Consider the following 26,368-nt stretch of genomic DNA (forward strand, 5'->3'; position numbering starts at 1 on the left):
CAAGCAGGGACTAAGAGGAAGTACTCACCATTCACTGTACAGGCTCCTGCTGGCCCACAGAGTGCCAAAAAGCAAAGAAAAGCAAGGGTTAATGGGGTGGCAGGTGTGCAATCCCACAGCCAGTGCCTATGGCCTGCCCAGTGAGGCTGCCAAGGCAGTGGGCAGCCCTGTCCTCCCAGAGCCGCCATCGGCACTGCCAGCTCCCGGGGCAGTTGCCTCCACAAGTTGGAGCCCTGGCACCCACTGAGCCAGGCAAAGCAGCTCCTTCCTCAGCAGCCGTGGTGGCTCAGGGTTTGGGGAACAGGAGCCCTCAGTCCAGGACATGCCACCTTCTCTACACATTGGTGGCTTCTATGCAGATTTTAAGGGGGTCTACAGGTCTCCCAGCACGTGTGCATTGGGGCAGGGGGCCATTTGAATCCAGAGCCTGGTCAACTATGCAGTGCCACCATCAGACCCTCTCCAGTCACCACCTGAACTATCTAAACACTGCTGAAGAGGGGCAGGGATGTTGGAAACTGATCCCCCTATCCCAGCCTGGTGGCTGCCACAGCCAAAGGCTCAAACCTGAGACTATCCAGCAGGTCCAAAAGTAGTTTCTGCAACTTCTCATCCTTCTCATAGGTTTCCAGCAGTGCAATGGCCTCATCATGGTTCTGGCAATACACCCTGTAGACACTCTCCAGGTCTGCACGATGCGTCAGGAACACTGGTCCTGCAGACAGCAGCAAAGCAGGGCTTCAGTATCTCCTGGTCCCCAGCTGCCTCCAGAAACACTGGTGTGTCTCTTGGTAAGATATCCAGTGTCCCTGTTCCACACACAGAGGTCAAGAAAACAGTGCTACTACAGCATGCAGGACCCCTCCTCATCACCCACCAACACAGAGAGCTCAGTCAATCCAGGTCTCCCAGGGGGAGTAGTGGAGACATTGGTCACAGGAGCCACAGAGCAAAGGCACAGGCAGCTGAAGTCCTCAACGGCTCAAAATGGCAGCACTTTGGGGCAAAGGGCCAGGGATGGCCACAGGCACATTGTCTGAGCATAGTGACCCCTGGGGCAACACAGATCTCCTTGGCTTCACTGCTGGACTGATGAGTGGTGATGGGGACCAGCAGGGAGAAAGCCCAGGCCCAGTGATCCTCTCCCATCATTTAAACTGTTATGCTCTGGCACTAGCAATGCCCATCCCAGCTTTCTGAGAAAAGGTAACAGCAGAACTCATACCGATGGCATCTGAAGCCTCCAAGGCGGACAGCAGCTGCTTGGAGAAGTTTATTACCATGTGGATGTTTCCAAAAAGGCCCTCAAAGTCTATGTTCTGCATCTAGTGAATGGGAAAAGAGATGTCCTGGATGGGGAACATGTCCCAGTTAGACTCAACAGCCCCCTCATTGCACTCCTGCAACCCATCAGTCCTTAGCTTCACAGCAGGCACCTGGTGTGAACTTCTCTCATCACAGTGACTCCTGTACACATTCTCTTGTCCCCCAGTGCACTGAAACTCTCACTCCTTATGTGTCCCTCTTTTTCCCAGCAATTCCACTCCTGCCTCTGCTCACCTGATTTTCTCTTTTTCCTCCCACTAAATCTGTCCCCATACCAATACCCCATATCTTATTTCTCCTGTCAATGAATTTAACCTATAACCAAACAAAGAGAAACTTTTCCTGCACCAAAAGAATCCATGTGTGATACTTGCTGCCAGGTCTCTCATTCCCAGCAAGGATGAGGGCTCACCAGGATCTCAAAGCACATGGGCTTATTGCAACAAGTGCAGACAACTGTGGGAACCACCCTCCTCCCCTCGGAATAGCTTTCATTTCCTCTATGGGTTCCCGTGCTGCATAGTCACCTCTGAGAACTAAATGGACTCAGTATTCTCACCCCAGTCCACCAGTGCTGCACCACCGGTTCCCCTCCTTTCCCAGCTCCTACCTGTGCCTGCTGCAGGGGCACCATGATCCTCTCCACACACATCTCCAGGTCTCTGATATAGTCCCGCTCTGTCTGGAGCAGTTCCTCAATAACCTTGGCCCTCTTCTCCAGCATCCTCTGCTCTGCGCTCTCAGTGGCAGCCGAGGACGGCTCCAGGGATGGTGTCTGGGAGGACAGGAGAGTCATCTCTGCAAGACAGATAATCGAGATCAGCATGCTCCAGCAAGGACACAAGGACAGGAGACAAATAGCGCCTCAACTGCTACACACGTAACCCATGAGACTGAGAAACAGCACTACTGAGAGTCCAAGGGCCTTTCCAGAGGGGCCATCCCCAGGGCTGCAGGGAGACCCGGCTGCTCCCAGAGCCCACCCTCGCAGCACCAGGAGCGCCGCAAAGCCCTGGCACCGGCGTGCGGGGCAACAAACCTGGCTCCACACGGTCTGCCCCGATGCCGGCCGGGCCTGGCTCCTCTCCCACCCCGCGGCTCCGGGAAGCTGCAGACACGGAGGGAAGCCCCCGCTAAGCAATGGCGGCCGCCCCTCCCTCAGGCTGGGAACAGGGTCTCCAATCTCCAGGCCCGGGGCATTTCCATCTCAATGGCCGCGGAGGGCCCCGGGCACCGCAACGCTGCTGCCGCCGGCAAAGCCCGGAGCTGGAGCCCGGCCAGCGGGGCCGGGCAGGGCCGCCCCGCCCGCAGGGCCCGGGGCTGTGGGCCGCCCTCCTCGGCCCCGTCCGGACCCCCGCGGCCGCCTCGCCTCCTGGTTTTCTGTGCCACCTGCGGCCCCGGGCCGGCCCAGCCCCCTCCCGCTTCCATTGAGACATTTCATCCCCCCGCGGATTCCTGGGCCCCGCCGCTCTCTGCCCCACCTGCCTGCTCTTGAAGGCTGCGCCCTCGGACCGAAACCACGGCCACAGTGCTCTCCCCGCGCCTCCCCGACCCCTCCCTGGTCACCCCTCCGAGGCCAGGAACACTCGGGTCTCCCCCAATTCAGGGCGGCACGGAGCCCCTTGGAGCGCCAGCCTGCCTCGGGTACCCCTTTTCATGTCAGTGGCTGATTCCACAAATGCGCCGTCTGCTACGGAGCCCCAGCTGCCCTCCATCAGCAGAATTTTTTTTTTTTGAGTTGCAGACATGCCCCAGCTCAGACGTTTCTAAGAATGTTTTTGCAGGACAGGCGCTTCCAGAGGTCCCTGACCTCTCCAGTGACAGCGTCAGACAACAAAGGCTCAGCCCTGCTTACTCCCAGGGACACCCAGAAGGGCTCGGGACTTATCCTGGTACCACAGTACCGACTGTGCACAGCCCTGAGAGACCCCCTTGCTCCCAGCCGCTTCTGCCCAGGTGCTGGGCAGGCTGCAAGTAGCTCCCAGCCGTGCTCTGTGGGGTGATGGCAGTACCCAGCACTGCAGCACAAAACATGGGATGGGAAAATTGCTGCCTCAGCCTAAGCATCCTGTCCACTGCCCCCCAGGCCGGGGTCTTCACACTGAAACAATTCGAGAAAGGACACCCAAGCTGAGATGCTGGCTCAGAAACCATGCCAGCCCTTTTGGCCCTTCCCATTGCAGAGCAGCCTTGGCAGAAACCAGGAGCATCAGTACCAAACAGCAAGTTCTTACAGCTGCCTGGGCTGAGGATGAACCACCGCGCCTCTCTGCAGAAAGAGCAACTTCAAAATCCTTCCCAGTGCCAGCCCGGCAAATGGGAAACCCAGCTGAAACACAGATACCCTCAATGTGGAAGGGAAGATATTCATCTCTCTAAGCTGGCATCTCTGCTGCCCTGCCTTGAAATCTAGCCTGGGGAGAGGCAAAACAACCAGCTCCATGGAGGAGGATTCAGTGACACAACCAGCACTACATTTAGTAGGCAATCACTGGGAAGAAAAGGCCTCACTGATTCTTCTACTTGCTTAAGGCAAATATCCTTAAGCCTAACCCCATCAGAGCCTGTCCTGGCTTTCCAGCAGTCCCCAGTGATGAACTTTATCAACTCAAATGCAGCAGGAATCCACAAGGAGGGCCTCAGAGCAGATGCTGGGTTTAACTGGTTTTGCTCTTTGCATTTCCACAGCATCTACAAAGTTTCAGGAGCAGACTGGGCCCTGCTGTGCAAGGTCCTCCACAAACACCCACAGGGATATCCTAGACACAGCACTTGGAGCCTGAACAGGATATGAACAGAAAAATGTACAGGAGGGACAACTAAACACTAAAATAATACAGTCAGCAGGTCTTTGTTAATGAAGTTACAACAAATGAGTTATTTTAAAGAAGGCATGGCATTTGTTTTGAAGGAGAGCAAGCTCAAGTGGGAAGCTTCTTCCAGCCTGGAAGAAACTGGAAGGTGTTAATTTGCAATGCAAACAGATGTGTGAAACCCAGAGGGGGTGGGCGGTGAGATGATACTACTGCATGGGGTGGGTTGGGAAGAATCTTGAAAATTAAGACAAGCCAAAATCACAGCCAGAAATTACCCCTATACGCATTTGGGAAGACAAATGGAAAAGATTACAATTGCTTTGGTCAAAGAACAGAATTTCATATTTAGCCCCAGGCAAAATGCCACCACATTAAGTTTTGTACAGGACACCTCAGGAGTTTACTGCACCACCAAACAACCCTGCTGTGTTCCCAGCCTTAGCCATAGCTAAACTGCAGTCACACCATGTGTTTGGCTCCAGCTCCCCAAAACAGAGCTGGGGATGCCCAGCGCTGCTGGCAAGTGCAGCAGCTCCCCACGCTCCACCAAGCAAACCCCAGGCAAGTAAATCTAGGTCAGGCCCTTACAGAAAGTACCCTGTGGCAAGGATTCAACCCATACTTGTGAGATTGCCAACTCCGTGACACCCTTCTTTGGCAAATCTCAAGTCCCTGCCTATGGACGGGAAATTAAAACCGTCCCTGCACAGATTTTAAGCCCACAGTCGTCATCAGCTCAGCCTGGATGACCTGGCATGATGCTGGGCATCAGTTCTACCCCACTGTATCAGTATTTGCATGATTTTGAGAACTCATACAAATTAATTCTCCTCTGGCCTTTTTGCTCTTTCTGAACATTTCAAGACTCCTTCAAAAACAAGGCTACATTGCAGTCAAGTCTCCTAGAACTCTTGTTGTTTATCACTAGTCCAGCATCCTCCTTCAGCAATGAACTCAAAAGTTGCTTTACTTCTTTCCAAACACTTACAGCTCAAAATATTCAAATACACAATTTGTAATATTTAGCTCTTATATCTGACCAATATGTATTACTTAGTGTTTGTTTCTGATACATTTAAAAAACTCTCACTTTTTGTATTTCATACTGTTAATTGTCATGAATTTATTTTTTCTTGTTTGTCACACATTCTTGTATGTCTAATAACAGCTTTCCCTAAATGAGGCTTATTAAGCAGTTAACTAAACCCACCAATTTCACAGCTGTGGATTTTGGTCACCTAGTAAGTATTTTTTAAACACATCTCCATTTTACTCCACAGATTTTCTATTTAGATGTTAACTTTCAATTTGATTCATCATGCCCATCAACTTTGGAGATGCTAAGACACACCACAGCTTGAATGAGCCTTGTTGGCCTGCAGAATACGACTTGTATTTTTAATGAAGCCAACAAATTCCAATCCAGTGACAAATTCATGTTTACCCATGACACAGTTGCCAAATAGGCATTCAGAAATACATTTCCAAAAGCAATGTTCTCAATCACAATTTTCAGAGATTCAGATTCTGTTTCTCCTCTCGGTTTGATGGTCTGAGCCAGCCTCCCAGGAGCACCTGCTTTTCAGCTTTGCTAGTACCCCTGCTGGACCCATGAGAGACCCAACAGCAGTTCCTAACCCAGCCCTGGCAATGAGGTGTGAAGATGGAGCACACTCCCACCTCCCCTTCCTGGGGAGGCTGTGGTTTGCTTTTGCTATCACACGGCTCATCCTGCTCATCTGAGAAATGCCACTGTCATCAACTTTCTTCCAATTAATGAAAACTTTGAACTGTTATTACCCAACTTCCTAGTGGGAGCATACATGCAATCAGAGGTTTTCCCTGCCCCACTCTGGGAGCAGACTTGACCCACAAAGACCAGATCCAACGGGATGCATGTCCACCACGCTGCAGGGCTCACCCAAAGGTCTGCATCGCCCCCCAGCTGCTCCTCCTCAGGGCTCACCTGGCAGCATTCCGCAGGCTCGGCGCAGCCCGGCGGGCGCTAACGCTACCTGGACAGGGACGTGCCGCCCATCAGCGCCGAGGACAAGCCCAGCAATCTCCGGCAGAGCTGCACCCAGCCGCGAGGCAAGCCCAGCCCCGGGCCCACAGCTCAGCAGAGTCAAGCAGTGACTCAGGACAAAACAAACCAGCTGCAAATATTTGAAGTATGTGGAGGCCAGGAGGGGAGGAGCCACTGCCGACCATGAGAAGGGGGACGATGAAACTAGGGCAGGGAATAATTAATCTGAGCAAAAGGCTAAACTCGCTGCCAGGAGCTGGATCTGGCTGGGGTGAGAACTCTTACTCCAGACATTGGTAATACACCAGCAAGCTGAACAGGGATAGAATAGGGATGCTTCTCCAGGGCCATTGGAGCGGCTTGGTGTCCCAAACACGCCTAATGCAGAGACTGCTTGGTTGGGATGTCTCTATGCCAGATAAGATCACAACCATGGCCCCAAACCGGCCTCTGGTTGCACAGACAGCCCCATGGATTCAGTGTGAGCAGAGGATGATTCCAACCCTTGACACAGAAAAAAGTGAAGTAACATGATGGTGTAAAAGAGCTAAGCTGCTAAAACTGAGGCAGGGCATCAACAAAAGTGTGAGCAAAACCACTGATGGACAAAAGAATGAAAGCTGAAAGTTCTTTAAAAGGATGTTTTAAATATACAATCCAAAAAACATGAAGAGAACAGTACTGATGAAAAGTCTGTCCTGCATCTGTTTTTCAATAAAGAAAGCAAATATAAATATATAAATGAACACAGTGAGCCAGATAACAAATAATAGACGCACCACAGAAAAATGAGAAAAGAAAGACATCAAGAAAAATCCATGGATGGTAGAATTCAGTTTTCATCTTTTAAATGAGGAAATAAAATGCTAGTTTATAGTGGACCTTTATTTCCATCTAGGACAAAGGAAATCCTACAATGCCATAATCCCACAAGTAGGCAGAGAGATTACGATTTTTGGCAAACCTGGCAAAAACGTAGAATTATACAATAAATTTTCTGCTTATTTCTTTCTAAAAAGCAAAAAGAGAAAAAAAAAAAAAAAAAAAAAACAAGAAACCCCCCAAAAACCACCTTGAAAATCCACTGCCAGTGGAGTGGAGACTATCCAGAAAAGAAGGCATTTCTAAACAGGTTCTTCAGAGACTGGATTTAGTTAATCCCACATAATAAAGTAAATGGAAAATCACTGCTGTCATGTAGAGAAGTGAGGATCAATTCAACAGGATCACAAATAAAGATGAGGCATATGAGTCACTGAGTGATCCAGGGTACCATGAATAAGATGTAATTATTCAAACCAAGCAGGTTTAATGCAGACAAATGCATTAATGTATTAATGGGAACAAGAAACAGAGCCACATGCAGCATTGTATTCTGGGCAGTAATTTTTTGGCTTGATCAGACAAAATTCAACAGGGCTTCCCTGAATGTTGCAGAGGACCACTGGGGTTTTGGACAAGGGCACAGGAGCACAGCAAGGTAAACTAGTGCTGACACCCACCCAGAACGCCTCATCCAGCTCTGAAGTCCACTGTTTCAAAAGAGTCTGAACTGAAAAATGAGTGAGCATCAGGAAAAATAAACACTTAAAGGTCTTCCTGTGAGTCTTTGACATGGGTATTTTAAGACTCCATTCACTACAAAGAATTGAAGACTGAAAAATTACTTAATTACAGTACCTGCCTGAGAAGAATATCCATCGACTAAAAAGCTCTAATTGAGGAGAAAAAGGTTGGGGTTCAGAGCTGAAATGCAACACATTAGCATGCAAAACTTTTAAGAGTGATGGTGACTAAGCAGCAAAACTATGACAGGTGGGTTCTCCTGTTGATGTGTCAGGCAGTCACATCTGAGTGTTATCCCAGAAGAGGCGCTCTAACCAAGCAGCTGTCACCCAGTTACACTGTACAGAAATCTGTAAGTGTGATAACCCTGCGAACAGAAAAGATCTCTACTGGCTTGGAAGTATTCAAGGCAGGCCAGATGGGGCCCTTGGCAACCAGATCTAGAGTGTGGCATCCCTGCCCATGGCAGGGGCATTGGAACTAGATGCCCCTCTAGTCCTCTTCCAACCCAAACCATTCTACTGGGGCTTTAAAGTCCCAAATTCTGTTACTCAGTGGATGGCTGAGGAACCTGTTAGAGAAGTAAACAGCATTGGAAAAGGTGCCTGGAGCACACGCTGAGGGAGAACCAGAGCTGACTTCTCCCTGCCAGCTGCACAGGAGGTGTCTGCTGCTAAGCACAATGGGAGCTCTTTTGGGGAGGTGCTGGTGGGATCTTACACTGAGGCAACTACAGCAGCAAAGCAGTACATGCCAAGGAGAGCTGTTGCTGGTCCAGCACTGTGTCCCAGCAGGACAAGAGGAGGAAAGTAACAGACAGTTGCAGCCAGAAAAAGGCTACAGGATGGACAGTGTTTGAAATACCTGGAGCTTTCATCTCTCCTCTTGTGAGACACTGGTGCAGATGATAAGGGCATCCTGCCCTGTACCTCTCACAGCTACTCCCATGCCCCTGAGCCTGCCACAGTAGAGAAGAATCCTATAATCCTGATAGCATAGGCTTTCACTTGGCATCACAGTCTGTCCCTTCAACTCTTGCAAAAGCTGGAGAAGCCAGCACTGCTCCAGCCTCCTAAGGCTTTGTGGACCATATCCCATCCCACTCTGTTCCTTGCCTCCTCCTGGCTCCCCTGCTGCCCTTTGGACATCTTGGCACTGCAAAGCCTCTCCCTTTCCTCACCCTGGGGACACAGCTGAGCAAAGTCCCACCCTTACAGGGTGGCCTGAGAGTGCAGAAATGCAGCCACTGGAGCCTGCTTAATAAGTATCTCCAGAGGCCAGATTTCTTGCTAAGGCAAAGGTAGGCACTGCCTCCAGCTTTGCTATCACTTTAGCTGTTACAGTTTTCCTCTCCATTTCAATCCCACTTCACAGAGAATTCACACACACAGCTACATGAGACAGATGCTGACAGAAAGGGCACAGGAACAAACAAGTTCTTAGACACATGGAGGCCTGTTCATCAAGAAGCGCTCCTTCTGTCCCTCTGCCCAGACCCCAGACCTTGCTGCCACTTCCCCCCAACCCCCACCAATATTCTTGCAACCAGAAGCCAAGCTGAACAAATCTACCTGCAGCTGACTCTGATGTAGCCACAGCGTCAATGGAATGATTCCACCCACGCCAAGGCAGCCTAAGCTTTCCACTTTGGTAATTCTGCAGCTCCAGGGTGCTATTTGATGGGACTGGAGACCCAGGGATGGCTTGGGGACCCAGGACACAGGGCATGCAACTGCTGTAGCACAGGCAAGGGGGACCACTGCAGTACTGAGAGGTGACAGTGCAAGAGATTCCCATTGATGACAGGCTCCCAGCATGCAGGTGCCTGGTTATCTTCCCCAGATGAATTGTGCAACTCTGAGTACTTGCTCTCTGCATATGTCTGAGTGCTTCAACAGCTTCTTCTATTTCCTACTTTGTGCTGCCTGTGAACAGCTGCCACACTCATGCTCAGGGTCAGGAATTGGTTCCTACACATAGAATCTATTAATGATGGGTTATAAAGAGGCAATGGGAATAACCCCAACATTTCACCCTCTCCCTCATGAGGAACCTCCTCAGGGCCCTGAGAGACCAGACAAACCAGGGCCTTAAGTTTTAGGGTGTACCTAAAACATGCAGGAGCAACAGAAAGGACAGCCTTGAGTCTGTGCCACCACCTGTACTTCCCTCCCACCTGGGCCTTTGCAAAATCCCCTTGCAGAAGCTGCAAGGAGGGGTGATGACCATGATGCTATTTCACTAAGTCCCACGGAGCAGCCTTCCTGTGAGAGGCTGTCTGTGCTGGCCACCCACGTGTACCAGACTCCCAGTGCTGCCCTGGTGCTAGGGCAGGGTGAAGGCACACCCAAGGGAATTGCCCACCATTTCCCTGTGTACCTGGGTTTTTCTTCCTGGTCTGCACAAACTCTGAGTGCCGCAGGGCACTGGGAGCCGTCCGTCTGTAGAAGCTGTTTCTCTGCAGCACAGAGCCCACCCTGTTTGCTTCCTCGGCCTCCTGCTCCCAGACCTGGCTCCAGTCTGGCCGGCCTGTGCGTACCCTCGAGTGCTCTGCTCCACTGCTGCTCTTGGCTGGCATCCCAGGCCCTGGGGCTTCTCCTTCCAGCTCCCCACAGCCGTCGGAGTCAACGACGCATGTCTCAAACTGTGTGCAGCGGGTACCTGACCCCAGGTTCACACTACCATCTCCCAAGGACCTGACCACAAATGCAGGAACTTCACAACCTCTGTCTGGACTGCTGTGATCCATGACATGGCCTTTGGGACTCCTGTGCCGTTCAATGTCTTCATCTACTTCATCTACACGTGGTCTTTCCTGCTCTCTATATCCTCTAGGGTTTCCATCATCTCTATACCACTTTCCCCCTTCCCTATATATTTGATTACCTCCATCCTCTCTATACTGCCTTCTCCTCTCCCTATACTTCCCAGAGTCCCTCTCTTGCCTGTGCCACAGTTCCTTTTTCCTATGTCTTCCATGCTCACTGTAGGCCCTAGGATCTCTGTAGTCCTGATACCACCTTCCCCCCTCCCTACAGTTTCCAAGGCCTCTATCCTCTCCATACTGCCTTCCCCTCTCCCTGTACTGCCCAGGTAGTCTGTCCTCTCTGTTCCGCCCTCCTCTTATCTCAGAACTGCAGTTTCTGTATTGAACACCCTCCCTCTCATATACCCTGTAGTTTCTGTCCTCTATATCCTGTCTTTTGCCTTCCCAAACATTGTCTGCTCTCCCGCAGTCCATGTACTGCATCTGTCCCTTCCAAAAACCTCCATTCCTGCTCTGTTGGTCCACGGAGATGTCCTCCTGTCTCCTGGAACTGTCCCAGCCACTGTCTGCTCCTCGGCTGCCCGGGTATGGCCTCCTTGTCGCCCTGGGTCTGTCGCTGCAGCCAGCCACGTCCCGTCTCTGCACAGCACAGCAGTCTTCATATTCCCAGCTGAGGAGCCGCGGTTCCTGTCTCGGATCCTCCATGCAGTGTTTCCTCTAAGGACAGGTGCACATAGTCCTGCGGGGTGTGGCGCAGGGGCCGACTCCCCTCACCCTCTGCTCCCTGAGCCCAACCCCAGGCTGACGGCGCTCCTCCGCTCTGCTCCAGCACTCCCGTCCCAAGCGAAACGCAGGTGCTGCTTCCTGAAACCAGCCAGCAAAGGCACGGGCCCAATCGCTGGCAGCCCTGGCCTCCTCCACCTGCTGCCCAAAGTAATCAGTAACCAGCCCGGAGCGAGGAAGGGAGCCAGGCTGGGCAGGCCTGCACCGCCCAAACCGGCTCCACGGCTTTGCCAAAACCTCTCCGCAGGCAGCTCTGAGGCAGGGAGGAGGAGGGCACTGGAGCATGCAGAGGCCCTACCCTGAGACCAATGTCCTCAGGGAAGGGAAACAGAGCATGTGTGAGACCGCAGGAAGCCACAGAGCAGAGGTGGGATACCAGATCTTCTACTAGACCTTCTTCTTTCCACCCCTGATGGCATGGAGGAAACAATGTGGTCTAGAAGAGGCTGGGCTCTGCTCCACACTTCGCTGGGGCAAACTGAGGCCTTCAGGCTGCCCCTGGCTCAACCCTGATGCTGAGCCCATCCTCTTCCCAGCCCTCACCCACAGTCACATGAAGGTCAGGAGAGGAGCTGCTCCCTGCAAGACAGACCAGTGTCTCCACAGTGCCATGCAGTCACAGCTGCATGGTTCCCTGCTCCAGGGGGAACAGCTGGTCCACCTGCTGACAGGAACAGGCTTGAAGGGATTGCTTGGGTTATGGAGTCTGGTGCCAACACACAAAATAAGTTTCCAGAAGGCTATAGAAATACGCACTCCAGTAATGCTTCTTACTGCAGGGCACAACATATTCCAAATTTTCCATGCCAAACACAGAGCTCCTATAAGAAACCAAGAGACAACAGCATGACCCTGACGGAGAGTGTGAGAGTCTGTAGATGTCATCCATGTCTCAGGTTCTTGCTACACTTGTTAGGAACGCTGAGCCCATGCTCTCAGCTGGTAGAAGAAAAAAATGGACTCTCCTGCTCCAGCTGCAAGAGGGCAAGCGCTAAACCTGCTGCAGCCTGGTGATCAGTGAAACCCCAGCGTGCTCATAAGACACACCAAAAAAGCAACCTGATGATTTTAAACATTTACTGTAGAAAACCACATATTTTCTACTCTTCCTCTGGCTTCCCAAAGATACACTGAAGGGCTGGATTCCCCACTATGAACTATTCCCCCTACAAGACTATGCCCGCCCTGCTTTGGTTGCTGGTCAACGCTTAGTGAGAGCTTTTCTGCCTCCAGTGTCTCCACGTTCCTAACAGTGGTAAGGCAGAGGTCATGCCTCAGGCATGGCACAAACACGTTTTGCTGAGCTGATGCAACACCAAATTACTGTTCTGCCTGCTGCACTAGAGCTGGGCTAGCAAGACATGCTCTCTGGCCACACTCAGATGTGTCAGAAGGGACATGGCAGAGCTTGGGTAGGACACATCTTTATCAAAGGGCTAGAGAGGTCTCTTGAACGGGAGAAAAATCCCCTAGGACAACTGAAAGGACAGTAGCTTGAGGATTCCTCAGCATAGTGCATTAGTTCTTGCCTAAAACTTCTAATTCCAGAAACCAACAGGTTCCACAGGATCAGTCCTCTGCCAGGAAGCACTGGGGGCAGTAGGAGACATCTTTCTGCAAGATTCATCCCATCAGAAAATTTCCCTTGAGATTCACCCTAGACTTTCCTCTTCCTACCTTCAAGTTATTTCATCTAGCTTTAAATCCTCTAGGCCTCCTTCCAAGCATCCCTTTTGCACACCACTGTCGTGAAGGCTGTTTGTCACCCTGTTTTCCTGGTGCACCCATAGCAGCCTTCATTTCCATGTGTTCTGCCTCCGACATGATCGTGCAGCAAAGTGCCTGGGTTCCCCAGTGCTCATTAAGCAGTGGGAGGATGGAGGCAATGAAGTCAGAGTGAGTAACTCCCAGGCAGGAGCTGGCATTTCACTCCATCTCCCGCATGCAGTGCCCACATTTCCTGCACATCGTGGGTTTCAGTAACAGAACTGCAGTGTCAGAGCTCCTTGGAGAAGCCTGGGAAGGAACTGTGGGAGAAGATGTATGTGATTCCATCTTTCCATTCGTCTATTGTAACATCAAGTGTAATATAATTAAAGAGCACTGATCTTTACATGGCATCTTCATGTTTCAGAGACCAAATGTGCTGATATAATAATGGGAAATTCCTCTTAATTTTTTTCTGGGGTGCAAGAACAAGTCACATTTTCAGCTACAGATATGCCACAATTGTAAGCTCTTTGCTGTTGTTACCAACAGAATAGTCCTGTTTTCTTGTCCTGGACTTGATGGATGGCAGGAGCACAGGCTTTACTTTTTGCCCAGTAATCCATCCCACTCCCAGGTCAGATTCAGTCTCCTTCTGTGCACCCCTTCTCATACGAGTAACAAATTCCCACAGGTCTATATCAGCACCAGAGCAGAAACCACAGGAAACCTAGTGCCCTGACAGGTTGAGAGCAGTCACAGCACAGACTCAGCAGTCAACTCAAATCTCAACTGCAGACCACCAGCAAAGCCACGCTGAAGTTGCTGCTGACTCCCCTACAGATAAGAGAGGATGAGGCAGGGAGGTTGGACCTGCAGCAGCAGTGGTTTTCCTTTCCATCATGGAAATACTGGGAGTAGATGAAAGGAAAGCTCTGGATGTATGGTGAGGTTGGAAGAGATGGGAAAGTTGGAAGGAAATGGGGGTGGGGTAGACCAGGGCAAAGGAATATCCAGAGAAAGACACTGTGATTCTCCAAAGCAAAATCATGATGATATACACTGCAACAGTACTTTCAAAATTATCAAAATCAAGAATTAAAGGGTATAAAAGACTGCCTTCAACAGTGTCTGTAAAACAGCAGAGGCACCTGTGCTCCTGAAGCATTCCCCATCCCACCCTGTTATAGACTCACCTCTCAATTCCTGCAGCTCCATGCTGAGGCTCTCAATGTTTGAGTCACAGAAATCAAGGTTTTCCATGGTCTCTGCTCTCACCAGCTCATCCTGCTGCTCCTCCAGCATCAGGCTTAGCTCGGCACGGGTCTTGCTGTATGCCTCCAGATCTCTCTCCACCTCTCCAATTCGAGTCAGCAGGATGGAGCTGGAGGAGGCTGATCCTGCCTGTGTCAAGTCCTCACATCCCTCCTCCACCTGCTGCTCTGGGGTGCTGGGCTGAAGCTGTGCAGGGGTGACATTTTTCCGCTGGTTGCTGGATGGAGGCCGGGGCGCAGGTCGGGAGGGTTTGACAGAGAAGGACAGAGTCCTGCCTTTGGGCACCTGGCCACCCTGCATGTGCACAGCGGCTGTCGTGAGGCTGCTGGGCCGAGGAGGGGGTGGCCTCAGGGCCCTTCTCCTCTCTGCCTGCCTGGAGTGGGACACAGATTCAGGAGACCCACGGACAATGTCCTTCTCAGAGCTGTAGTCCAAGATGGAGAAGTGACGGGAGACCTTGTCCTGCTCTGCACCAGTACTTGACAGACTCTTCTCAAACTGGGCCAGCTGCTCTGTCAGTTTGGAGTCCAGGTCTATGCAGCTGTCCCCCTGCACTGCAAGAGGGTAGCACTCCCCCCAGCTCCCAGCCCGTGTGTCCAGGCTCACCTGGGCAGTTCCTAAGCTGGAACAGGGCTTGGACTTCTCCAGTTTACTATCCATCCAACTGTCTAGGTCCTGGGTCCTGCTCTGGCTCTCCTGGAGCTCGGATGCTGCCCAGCTATTAGCAGATGAAATCGCTTGGCTCCTGCAAGGGTTTCGGGGGAAGTGGGGAGCCTGCAAGGGCACAGTGGGGCTGTCTCCATCATGCTTAGGGAGGGAGTGTGTTTCTGAGTTTCCTGGGGTGGCTGAAATAGTCTCCCCAGGCTCCAGCTCACCTGCTTGGCCAGGCCTGTCATCCTGTGGGGGAGGCAGCTGAGCAGAGGGGAGAATGCCATTGACTGACTTCATGTGGTTAGAGGGGACCGAGCCTACCGTTCTTTCAGGATGCGGCTCTTGGTGTCCTGTGCTGGGAAAGGCCTGGTGCTGTCTCAAGTCAGTGCCAAGAGGACCCTCTGACCTCCCTGCCTTGTGAGACAAAACGGTGGCAGGCTCAGGATATGCAGCCAAGCCATCCTCCTTTTCCCTGCTATCTTTCCCTGGCAAAGGAGGAGTTTCAGAGCAAGTACTTCCTGGATCTTGATGGATGCTCAATCCACAACTGCCTCCACCTTGCAGATCCCCAGCACTCACCTTTTCCATGCAAGCCTCAGAGGCTTCCAGCCTCACAAATCTGTGTGGAAAGATGCCACGTTTTCCTCTCAGCTCCCCCTCCAGCCAGCCATCCTCCAGAATGCCTACAATCCGAATCCTGTCACCCACATCAAAATCCAGTTCCTTGGACTCCAGGGCTTGGAACTGATAGAGGGCAACACCATAAGTACTCCCTGGCTCATTGTCTTCTTTGCAGGGCATCTCTACTGTCCCATTGGTGCCACAAGTCCCTGTGGGCTCTGGATCCACTGAGGTTCCTGGTGCTCGCAGAGGAGTAAGCAGTTCCACAAAACCCTCTGGAAAGATGCCCCTGCAGCCTCTGAGCTCACCCTCAAACCAGCCAGGCTCTGGGACACCAACAATGTTGATCACATCCCCTTCCCTGAAGTCCAGTTCCTCCTCCAGCTGAGCAGACAGGTCCATCAGGGCCTGGGCTTGGCCCAAGGAGTAGGCAGGCACCTCCAGGAGAGGGCTCTGGGACAGCTGACGTCTCTGAACTGAAAGGCACAGCTCCCTCACACATGATGAGGGGAAAAAGCCCTTGGAACCCCAGCTGCTTCGGCCCTGGAGCCAGCTGGAGGCCAGGGACCCCCCCAGGATCACCAAGTCTCCTGCAGAGAATGAGACACAACAGTTCAAAACTGCTCCCATTATTGCTTCCCACCTCTTATTCCTGCCTCCCTCTGTTCCCTCCTGGCTGTGGGTGAGGATTGGCACTCTGTTATAGCACAGTGCATGCTGGGGATGCACAGAAGCACAGGATGGGATTAAGGCATGAAGTATCAGCAGCCTCTTGTACATCTAAGACACACAGTTTGGCTGCAAAGCCGTGCAGGTGCCTTGAGGCTTTCATTCTCCCCCAAAAGCAAGTCTAAGATTTGGAGATTAGAGGTCAGTTAAAAGGCAATTGTAAATTTACTATGATCAGGTGATGCCAAATTTTGAAGTTTCATGAGTAATGACAGATCATGAGAAACTTGTATCAAAGTGGCAGAAGCCTAGAGGACCATGGTGGATTTGACATGACCCATGTCATGAGGAATTAGGAGATTCACCTCTTTCTTCTGTCACTCTAGGCAGGATGTTGTGACTAGGTTCATCCATCCAGAAGGACAGGTGAGGCTTTTGAGGTGCAAAGCAAAAGAAGGGAATGGAGATTACCTCTCTGCAATGACAAGCTCCCTGGCTCTTGAGATGTGAAGTCATTGGTACAAACAAACAGTTTTTCTCCCTGCTTCAAAGGGGGAATATCCACAGGTTCAACAAAGCTGCTAGGAAACTGCCCTAAAAGGAGAATGAGTTGTCAGCAATGAGTCTTTTCTGTGACCCACCACCATCTCCACCCTCCTTCCAGATTTTGGGATCTATTCACCTCTCGCTAAAGGAAAATACACAGTTACCCTGGGTGCCTCAATAGCCTGGTGGAAGAAGAACAAGTTTGGGACCTAGGAATTCTTGGGGTTTTAAGTACTTAAGAGCTAACAGAGAACAAAAAGCTTTGAGCCCTTGGCTCACTCCAGGCAACCACAGGTTGTGTGCATTACTGGGACTGTGCCATCAGCATGGAGCTTCCAGGAACAGACATACTGGGTATTCTCTGCCCTTACTGCTTCCTTCCCAACTCAGACCCGTGGTGAGGACTAAGGGATCCTGTAGTGCTGGATCATGGGAGCAGTGTCTTCTGACTGGGCATATCCACTTGGTGCTTCTTCCTCCATAGGGCTTGGCCCCTGTGCAGTCTCAGCACAGAATTCAAGCTGCCACAGTCGGGATGGCCACACCTGTGAGTCACAGGCTCTGTTACAGCTTCAGCACTGCTGGGACTCCAAGGACCTTCCCCACTGTCATTCTGTGTATCTGTTTCACCATGGCACATTTGTTGGCCACCAGATGATACCCATCAGATACTAATTTCAGTCCTGAGAGCACATGACATGGCAGAGCCCACTGCAAAGGCCACTAAAAATGTCTTTCTTATATAATTTGAGGCAAGGGCATATGATGAAGTATGGGCTAGTACCACACCCAGCATTGCCGCTGGGTGATCAAATATTTTCTAATAAAACCTGGAAACACCATATCCTAGACATCCAGAGCTTTACACTGTGTTTAGGCAACTTGACACTTACTATTCTCTGCTGCTTCCTTCACAGTTTTAACCAACTCTCTTTTTCCTTATCTTAGTTTCCTGCTTTGTACACGGAAACAACATAATGCTGTAAGAAAGGAATTACTGTACATGGAGTTACAGTAATTATTCCACAGAGTAATGAGTACTAGACTGCAACACCTCCACAGCTTCTATTCTAAAGTGCATTTTCAATTCCCTATAATTTTAATTTTGAAAGCTGGGCAGAAAACTACAACAGCTGTTCTAAGGGAAAGCAGGAATGCAATTCGGTTTTGAGTTAAAGGTCATTAAAAACATTCAGTTTGACTTCAGCATGTTTCTTTATCTTTGAGCTACGACACACATCTGTTTGTTATTCCTTAATAGATTCATCTTCTATATAACAACCTCACCAGTTATGCTGGGAGACAAAACTCTGTTGAAAACTGCACGCATAATCTTTGCCCAGTGTCTTCAGCAGCAGCAACAGGATCAGGCACATGCTCATTCAATGCCACTTATCAGTCACATGGAGCACAGGAGGGAAGTGCTCCTGTGCACCCTGTTTCAGACAGCTGACAGCTTGTGGCTGTTAGGAGAGACCAGACTGCTGCTACAATAGCAGCCCCATCTCTACAGCCAGGGATGAAATCAGTCCCACCCTCATGCTGAAGACAGAGGCAGGCTTATGCTTTGAAGTGGCCTGGCTTTCATCTCCCCAAGAGCTCACACATCTTCTTAACATCGGGATTAAGATGAGGAAGAGCTGCCTTAAACAGAGACTACAAGACTCTTAGTGTTTCACTAAGAGCATTCTGCTGCTTCAGAGGTTTTCCACACCCTCCTAAAAGTTTAAGAGACTTGCACAACATTCCAGGCACCTAGATATTGATGGCAATTTGTGCACAAAGATCTTTAAAGCAGAAAGGAGGAAGTGGGGCTGAGTCAGAGGGCTTGGAGGGGGGACACATGGTGACTGTTGTTCTATCTCCACTGACAAGGTCACTTGGACTGGTTTCCAGAGTGGATGCATTTCCACTCTCAGTGCATCTGTTTCCTTTCCACTGCCACAGCAGGTCAGTACATAAACTAGCCAGGAAATGGGCAGTCTCTCCACAGTGGCTGGAACAACCAGTATTGTGAAGCTCCTATCTCCTTGAGAATTGACTCTCTACTAACCTCTCTCAAAAAACAACACACAAGCTTGTCTGAATAGTTGACATAAAGCTGGTAGGAGACCAGTGGCAACTTGCACTCTCAGTCCCAATCAAAGTCCCATGAAAGATTTAGTAAATTAAATCGGGTCCTTCCCCTCCAAGGGAGGATGTGCTCATGGAGTGCACACTTAGGTGGCACTTGTATATACCCAGGTGCAGGCATTTCCAGCTCTTACCTGTGACACCTTCCTTCTTGCCAAGGAGCCAGAACTCGTCCACCACAGCCAACACCTCGATGACATCTCCCACGAAGAGGGGAAGCTCTTCAGAGACGCTGGGACAGAAATCAAAGACTGCCCGCACCACGGAGCCAGCCTCCATTGTGCAGCATCTGAAGGCAGGTCAGTGCCTAAAGCTGAGATAGTGAGAAATTTGTCAGCTCTCAGAAACACCTGAAATTATCACACATAAGCCCAGGAAGTAAAACCCTTCCTGAGCACAGAGGCAGATGTGGGGAGATCCTGTCCTGAGCTCCCTGCCAACCCCTTGCCGCATGCCACAGGAGCCATGGTCTAACCTGCCTTGTCCCACCCCTCTGGCTATCTCTGTAGGATCATGTGTTTGTGCTGCAAGAGGGGGGACAAGCACCAAGAAATTTGGAAGTGAATTCCCGTCGGGAAGGAAGCAAGAGGAGGGGAGGAAGCTCAGCATTTCCCTGACATGTGGAGCACAGCTCAGTCTGACAGGGCCTGGTGAGCAGCCAGCACCACCCACTTGCACGTCCCACCACACATTCTCTGGCAGGATGGGCACAGGAATCCCCCTCCCCATGCCACCACTCAGGGCCACAGGAACTGCAGGCTGAACCAGCACCACAGCTCTGGCCCAGCAAGAGAAGAGGCACAAAGTCCTCTCAGGCAAGCTCATACCACCATCCTCATTCTCAGACCTGACTGGAAATATCCTTTCTGCCTTCTAGGTACCTGGCTCAGACATTCCCTGGGTGGCCCCACCATGGTTCTTGGCAGAAGTCAGACTGAGATGACGATGCAGATCCTGTCCAAGGCTCTGGGAGCCAAGGCTGAAATTCCTTCTGGCAGGAGACTTGAAAGCAGGCAAAGAGCTCCTCGCGAAGGGCTATGTTCTGGATCCCCCCCTTACTCTGGAAGTGGCTGTTGAGGACACTCTTTGGTATAATTTCTGCTTTTCAGCCTCACTGTCAAGGAAATACAGTGCACCAAGGCAGCAGCAGTCCTGCAGCTTAAACTGCTCCTTTGTCTCCTCCCAAATTCCTCAGGATGGGAACAGAAAGGTTCATCCATCCAAAGCAACCAGAAACTTTAAGATTATTCCTCACCTTCACCTCAGACCAGTGAGTTTGCTTTCATTTCCTGACCCACTGCAAATACAGGCACAGGACAGCACTGCCAGCACCTCTCCGCCGTGCTTTCAGAGCCCTGCTCTCTGCGACGCTGGGACATCGGCGTCCGCCTCACCAGCCCCCTTGGCACAGGCCGCTTTCGTCCCACATCACAACCAGTCCCCGTTCCGTCCGTTCGGACACACCTTCCCTGCCGTGGGACCCGCTCTCCTCCCTCCCCAGAGCGGCTCCAAGCGCACAGCGAGCAGTGCCGCTCCAAGCGCCGCCCAGCCGCTGCCACCCGTCCCATGTCAGCACGGCTCGCCAACCCCCGGCCCAGCTAAGGGCAGAAAGAGCGCGGTGACAACACAACAGAACATAAACACACGGCCCCCCCAAGGGCAGCCTTTCCCCGTACAGCCACACACAGCCCACCTGAGCCCCGGAGAGTCAGGAAGAGGGGAAGCTAACACAGGCAGGAGAAATATGTCCCCGCTAACGAGGTGCAGGCAACTTCCAGTGAGAGTGCCAGTGGGGGATCCAGGCAGGGAAAGGCTTTCTGCTGACGGGACCATTCTGTTTATCCAGTCCGACTCACCTCCTGGGAACAAAGCGGGTTTGTACTCAGCAGGAACAGCTTCCTCATCACGTCTCTCCCCGCCCCCAGCCATTCCTCTGCTGCAGCCAGCATGCTGTGCCCCTGGCCACCCTCACCTCTGCCATCCTGTCTGTCTGTCACTCCTATTGCTCTCCACTGCCTTCCCTATCGCACGTGGGCTTCTTGGGACACAGGCTGTCCTTTTGTCACCAGCTTTGTGCTGGCTGCACAAACAAAGAGCCCAATATCCAGCAGCAGACAGCACTCTGCCACCAAACAGAGATGAATGGACTGGAGTGAATCAGGAGCACAAAGAGCTGCAGTTCAGGATAGCAGAAACCTACTGAGGCAGAAGGAGTAACAGTATTAAAAACATGACCATATGGAGAGAGGAAAAAGACAGAAGAGCCATCAATTAGCTTGAAAATACTAAAGACAAGTAAGGATCCTTGTGCTGTTTGAGGTGGGGTGCCTGGAGCATGCTGCTGCGTGTTCTCATGGGAACAGGAGCAGCAGCAGGCGCAGCAGCAGCAGCCCCTTGCAGGCACTCAGGCTGCCCTCCACCCCCAGACAGGTTGCCAGCTGAGCTCAGGCTCTTAGGAATCCTTGCCATACTCTGAATATTCAAACTTCATAGCAGCACTGGACAAAGAGGGAAAAACATTGCAGGCATAATTGCTGCCTTAGGGTAGTTTCTCCAGGAGCACATGGTGGTACAGTGAGATTTCTTGTATGTCTTCTGTCAAAGGTGTAATGTAAGAACGGGCAGAGGTATGCAAAGATTACAGTATGTGTGCTGCAGACCCAATCCTGGCTTTGCTACAGTCACTGGTGCTGAGAATACAGCCCTGCCACTGATCCTGCCCATGAGAACAGGAGTGTCACTTCCTTTAACACACCTGCAACTCTGGGGACTCATCATTAAAATGTGCAAGATTTTCCAATGAGACGGAGATAGAGAGGGACAGGCAGGACTGTAATAGTTCCAGCATGTATATATTAATTACAGTTATAATAAACCACTAACCTATTCATGTCCAAAGCATTCCCTGAGAGGCAACTTGTAAGAAAGTGTGAAGCAACTTCTGAAACTGCCAAAAAAAGAATCCCAACAGGCTCATGTTCCCTCAGCAGTACCAAGAAGAGCAAGATCACTCCCTGACTCCATTGGATTATAGATAGCATGCCCCTGTATTTGCAAGTAGTATTTGCAATCAGTCTTGTGGAGCTTGCTTGCTCAATGACATGAATTGAACACAAAATATTGAACAGAAAATATTTTCCAGGGCCTTGGCCTTGTCTTATTCCCTGCAGTGCTGCCTGCCAACATTTTCTACAAACCCCCACCTAGAGAAGGAAGCCTCCCAGCATATTCCAGACTGGAAACTTACTGAGTCCAACTCTTCAGGCTTAATAGTGGACCTGAGCTTCTTCCAGATCCACCCTAGATCTGGTGAAAACAAACATTCAGCAACAGCTCATGCAGAGGCTCCAGAAGGAAAAGCAGACTGCAGGGAGAGCAGGGCTCCGCCTGTGATTCCCTGTGAGTCACGGCTCCTGACAGCTGGCCAAGCACCTCTCACCTCAAGGATGGGTGATCCTTGCCTGCCAGAGGGAAGGAGGGAGAGCTCTGCCACAACTGAGCAAACTCTGGGATTTCAGGCTGGGGGAGGTCAGTGAGGATCGCAGGACTCCTGCCCCCGCCCAGCAGCCGACCCGCATCCAAAGAGAGCCTCACTGTGCAAGTATGAAGCTGTGGCGCAGCAGGAACTCGCCCTGCTGAGAACACACAGGCTCTGTCTCACTGCCTGATCCTGCACAAACCAGGTAACATGTTCCTGGCGCCTGACCTCAGCCTGCCTGGTGCCAAGCTCTGGGCCTGACACAACAGCATTGTGCAGTAAGGCAGAGAGTGGATTCCCAGGGCATTAATCACTCCCCCCAGTCTGCATGCATGCATGCTCAGCACACACTAACATTACCTTCATGGAAGACTGCTTATCCAATTTTGCTATTAGCTCTGGAGTGTGTCTGGTCCAGTGTGGGCTGATGGAAGCAGGGACCAGAATGAAATTACAGCTATTAACTCTGTTAAAATATTGTTTTGAGATCTTCAGCACAGACTGGGTCACCAAGAAAAGGCATTTGCACATAGACTCTGACAACTTCTTCTATCCCTCCTCTTCCTGCACCTGAAATTGCGCTGGGTAAGAAATCCCAAATACTGGACTCACCAGCATCAAATGTAATTGTCAGGCACTTGCTAGAAGTACCATCACTTAGATGGAGGCAGGACTACTAAAGATGCTGAAACAAGGATTTTAAGCACTTAAGAGATAAGGCAGCAATGTGATGAGGCCATTTAGGCTGATTACAAGAAGTATTAACAGCCCCAGTAGAAAGGGAGACCCAAAGGGTCTGAGGGCAGCTAATCCACTCCTATCCCAAAGCACTGCTCAGACCATGAGATAAAAAACAGTAATGGATGGATGCCACAAATTAAGCAGCAAGGAAACCAAACTTAACAGGTGCTACTGCCACTTGTCTCTCCACTAAATAATACATTCCAGCTTCTCACTCAAGAAGCAGCACTGTTAAAACTGACTATGGAGATTATGATTGCACTGTAACTGAAGAACTAACATTTCACCAAACAGACCAAAATATGCCATGTAGGCTTCCACAGGCATGCAGGATTTGCACAAGAGGGACAAGTGGATTCTTGTCCAGTGGATGTCTCAATCTCTATAAGAACTTTAAAATCTGCATGAGCAGTAGACCAGGAATGGTCATATTCCCAGAAATGTACAAAGACAAGCTTGTCACAAAATGATTAGAGAAATTAATATTAAAAATATTAAACAAATGCTGTCAGTGATCTTTTTAAAAATTGAAAAACACCTTGCATTTCACCTAGGTCTTTTAGTGCCTCCTTCCACTCATTATAGCTCAGTGTCCACTGAAAACACAATCCACCCCCAGTAACAAAGGTACCCCTCAGTTCAGTGCACCCTTCAGCTGCTGGAGGATTGGCTTTGACAAGAGATCTGCTGCAGCTCTTGCTGTGCTCTAGGCTGCAGGATTAGTACGCAGCACACAGTGGGAGGAACCAGCAGTTATGCTTGGCTTTTTACACCATTGTGTCAAGAACAGAAGCTTACTAACTACATACTAAGACATTTCTACCTTTATCCTCTGTTCCTTCCTGTGTTCTCCAAATCTGGACAGCCCTCCTTCCCTCCTCCATAACCCAATGCATGCACAGCCTGCACTGTCCTCATCCACACTTCTAGGATGGGACATTACCCGCACACCAGCATGCCCTGACTGCTCCCACCGGTCTTCAGAGTGTGGCCACCCACACTCCCTCTCCCTGCTCAGAGCAGAACATGTTGCTCTGTAAAGCTCCCCGAGGTCCCTGCTTGCCTGCACATTCCTGGGTGGAATAAACAATACCCCGTTGAGCCAGGCTGCCTGGGCCGCAGCTGGAGATGGTGCCAATGCAGGGACTGTGGCTTCATCAAATGCAGAGCTGATCCTGTGAATCCCAACAGAATGGACAATGCAGCAAGCAGGGCAAACGCCCAACTAATGGTGCTGAGGAGAGGAGCCTTCTCCCACCAGGGAATACTGATCACTGCAGCTTCTTGATAGGACATGCTGCTTTGTCTCAGCAGATCCCAAAGAGTCCCCCAGCTGAGCTTCACATAGTGGGAAACATGAGAGCTGTTCTGCACTCCACCTCCTAACGCCACACAGCCCCAGGAAGGAAGAGGAATCTTCTCATTCTAAAAAGAAATAGCTTCTTTTGCTTTGTCTGTGACCTGATACATCAAAAATAATTTATATGAATACATTTTTGATTGGATCACTGACCCCTGAAGAACCAGGACTATCAAGTAAAGGGCTACTTAAGCAAGCTCTGGCCTCCCACCACACCTGTGTGGCACAGGAGCTCTGCAGTGTACCAAACAAGTCATTCAAACAACTACTTCTCTCCAGCTGGGCTCTGGCTGTCAGTGTTCTCACCTGCTCTGTTGCAGGATGTGTCTGAGGGCAGGCTGGTGGTGTTTGTGTGGGTTAAGAGTGGCGTGGCAAGGAAGCAAGAGGAGCTCGTGCTGAGCCAGACGGCAAGCAAACAAAAGCCATCTGGAAACTAGAGCACAGCATCAATTTTTAATGCAAAGCAGAACACCTTGCCACAACATGTGACCAAGATGACTGTGATGGATATTTAATCTCTGGCAGTGGGGTCCCAAGCATGCAAAGGCCAGAACACCAGCTTGGGAGAGAAGAGTTTCCCAAATTCTGTATGCTGTGGCAGCACACACTTTACAGACTGTGTTAAAAAGTCCTGTCTTCTCCCACCCCAAGGTACGTGGTTGTGTCTCTTCCCAGTTTTGCAGACAGGCTAAAATTATACAACTTAGAATAAGGAACAGACAAAACCCCAAGAGCAGAATCACCATTGCTGTGCAGTACCTGTGGCTGGGCTACAGGTGCTAAGTAGCATACAATTACAAAATTAGTCATTACATCTTGAGTACATATCCAAAACAAGTTGAACTGGGACTACAAGGACATTCCTTAACACTGTAGCACTTGATTTTGCACCCTGAACAATATTCTTCAAGATAACTTTTGGACAGAAGCCCATTATAATGCTTTGGCTGCTGGGTGGGGAGTCCAGAAATCTGGAAATTACTTGAGTTTGGCTTGGAAACTCTGTTCTTTGCTCACCACCATTCCTGTTCTGTACTGTATCTCCAAATAACCTCAGTCCTCAGCAGGGACTCTGCTGCTATCTGGACCTCTTCCTTTCAGAGTCCCTAGGTGCTCCTGAGAAGGAAGCAATAAATTTTATCTCCCCACAGAAAGGTTCTAAAAATAAGAGAAAGTAAAAATTGTATCACTCAAAAGTGGGGTTGAGTAATGTGATTAGAAATATACTTTTGCTGGAGGTAGAGGGGAAATTATCAGTTAAGGAAATGAAGTGCTAAGGTAAGCACAAGTCAGGCTGTCCCACCTAAGCTTACATCACCACTGTCACAAAGTCTGTCTGAGGTCACCAACTGCAGGGACACCTCAACTGCACTCAGAACCCCAAGAGGTCATACAGCCATGGTTCCCTTGACAGCTGGCAGAGGTGGTGCCCTGTAAAGCTCTGAGAATCACTCCTTTCCTCTGCCCCTACTGCTCAGCTCCTCCCATTCCATTATCAACAGTGCTTTTAAACTGTTGTACGTTCAAGCTAGTTTTTAACGTCACTGCTAATTCTAAGCAGAGCAGCTGGAGAGACAACTGAAACCTTTGGCCCTGACAGAAGAGAGGATCTCACGAACAGAAAGTGGAGGCCAGCTCAGAGACGTGGGCACTCTCGGCGCTATGGAGGCCTCACACACAAGCAGGACGCATTTAGACACTGCCCAGCACGACTCACAGCCAGAGTGAGTCAAGATGAGGGGGATGATGGTGACGTCTTGTAGCACGGTACAGAGGCTGTATTTGGCAAAGCTTCTGCAAAACTGCAAATTCTGTATCTATGATCTCTTTCAGACGAAGAGATAAAATCTCAGTGGAAGCAAAGGAGAGAATGGCAGAGGCAAGGGGAAATAAAGCCTTTTCA

General features: G+C 50.5%; 1 protein-coding gene across 7 annotated transcripts in view; it reads right to left on the reverse strand.

The window, feature by feature from the left end:
- The window catches only part of DNMBP (dynamin binding protein), a 34,826-nt gene that overhangs the window by 7,169 nt on the left and 1,289 nt on the right, over window positions 1–26,368 (reverse strand). The window contains exons 2-10 of one of the 7 annotated variants that reach the window (XM_053983252.1): window positions 20,859–21,008; window positions 20,580–20,745; window positions 19,021–19,199; window positions 16,679–16,801; window positions 14,188–16,128; window positions 1,937–2,124; window positions 1,226–1,325; window positions 568–715; window positions 29–46 (exon numbers count right to left, since the gene is read on the reverse strand). In XM_053983252.1, the coding sequence (XP_053839227.1) occupies window positions 29–46; window positions 568–715; window positions 1,226–1,325; window positions 1,937–2,124; window positions 14,188–16,128; window positions 16,679–16,801; window positions 19,021–19,165 (2,663 nt within the window). In that variant the 5' untranslated portion in view covers window positions 19,166–19,199; window positions 20,580–20,745; window positions 20,859–21,008. Of the gene's footprint in view, window positions 1–28; window positions 47–567; window positions 716–1,225; window positions 1,326–1,936; window positions 2,125–2,365; window positions 2,613–6,108; window positions 6,222–10,113; window positions 10,527–14,187; window positions 16,129–16,678; window positions 16,802–19,020; window positions 19,200–20,579; window positions 20,746–20,858; window positions 21,513–26,368 lie in introns of those variants that run through there. The other 6 variants (XM_053983251.1, XM_053983253.1, XM_053983255.1 and 3 more) reach the window with 6 other exon arrangements.

Source organism: Vidua macroura, chromosome 8 (genome assembly GCF_024509145.1).
Source record: "Vidua macroura isolate BioBank_ID:100142 chromosome 8, ASM2450914v1, whole genome shotgun sequence".
Taxonomy (NCBI): domain Eukaryota; kingdom Metazoa; phylum Chordata; class Aves; order Passeriformes; family Viduidae; genus Vidua; species Vidua macroura.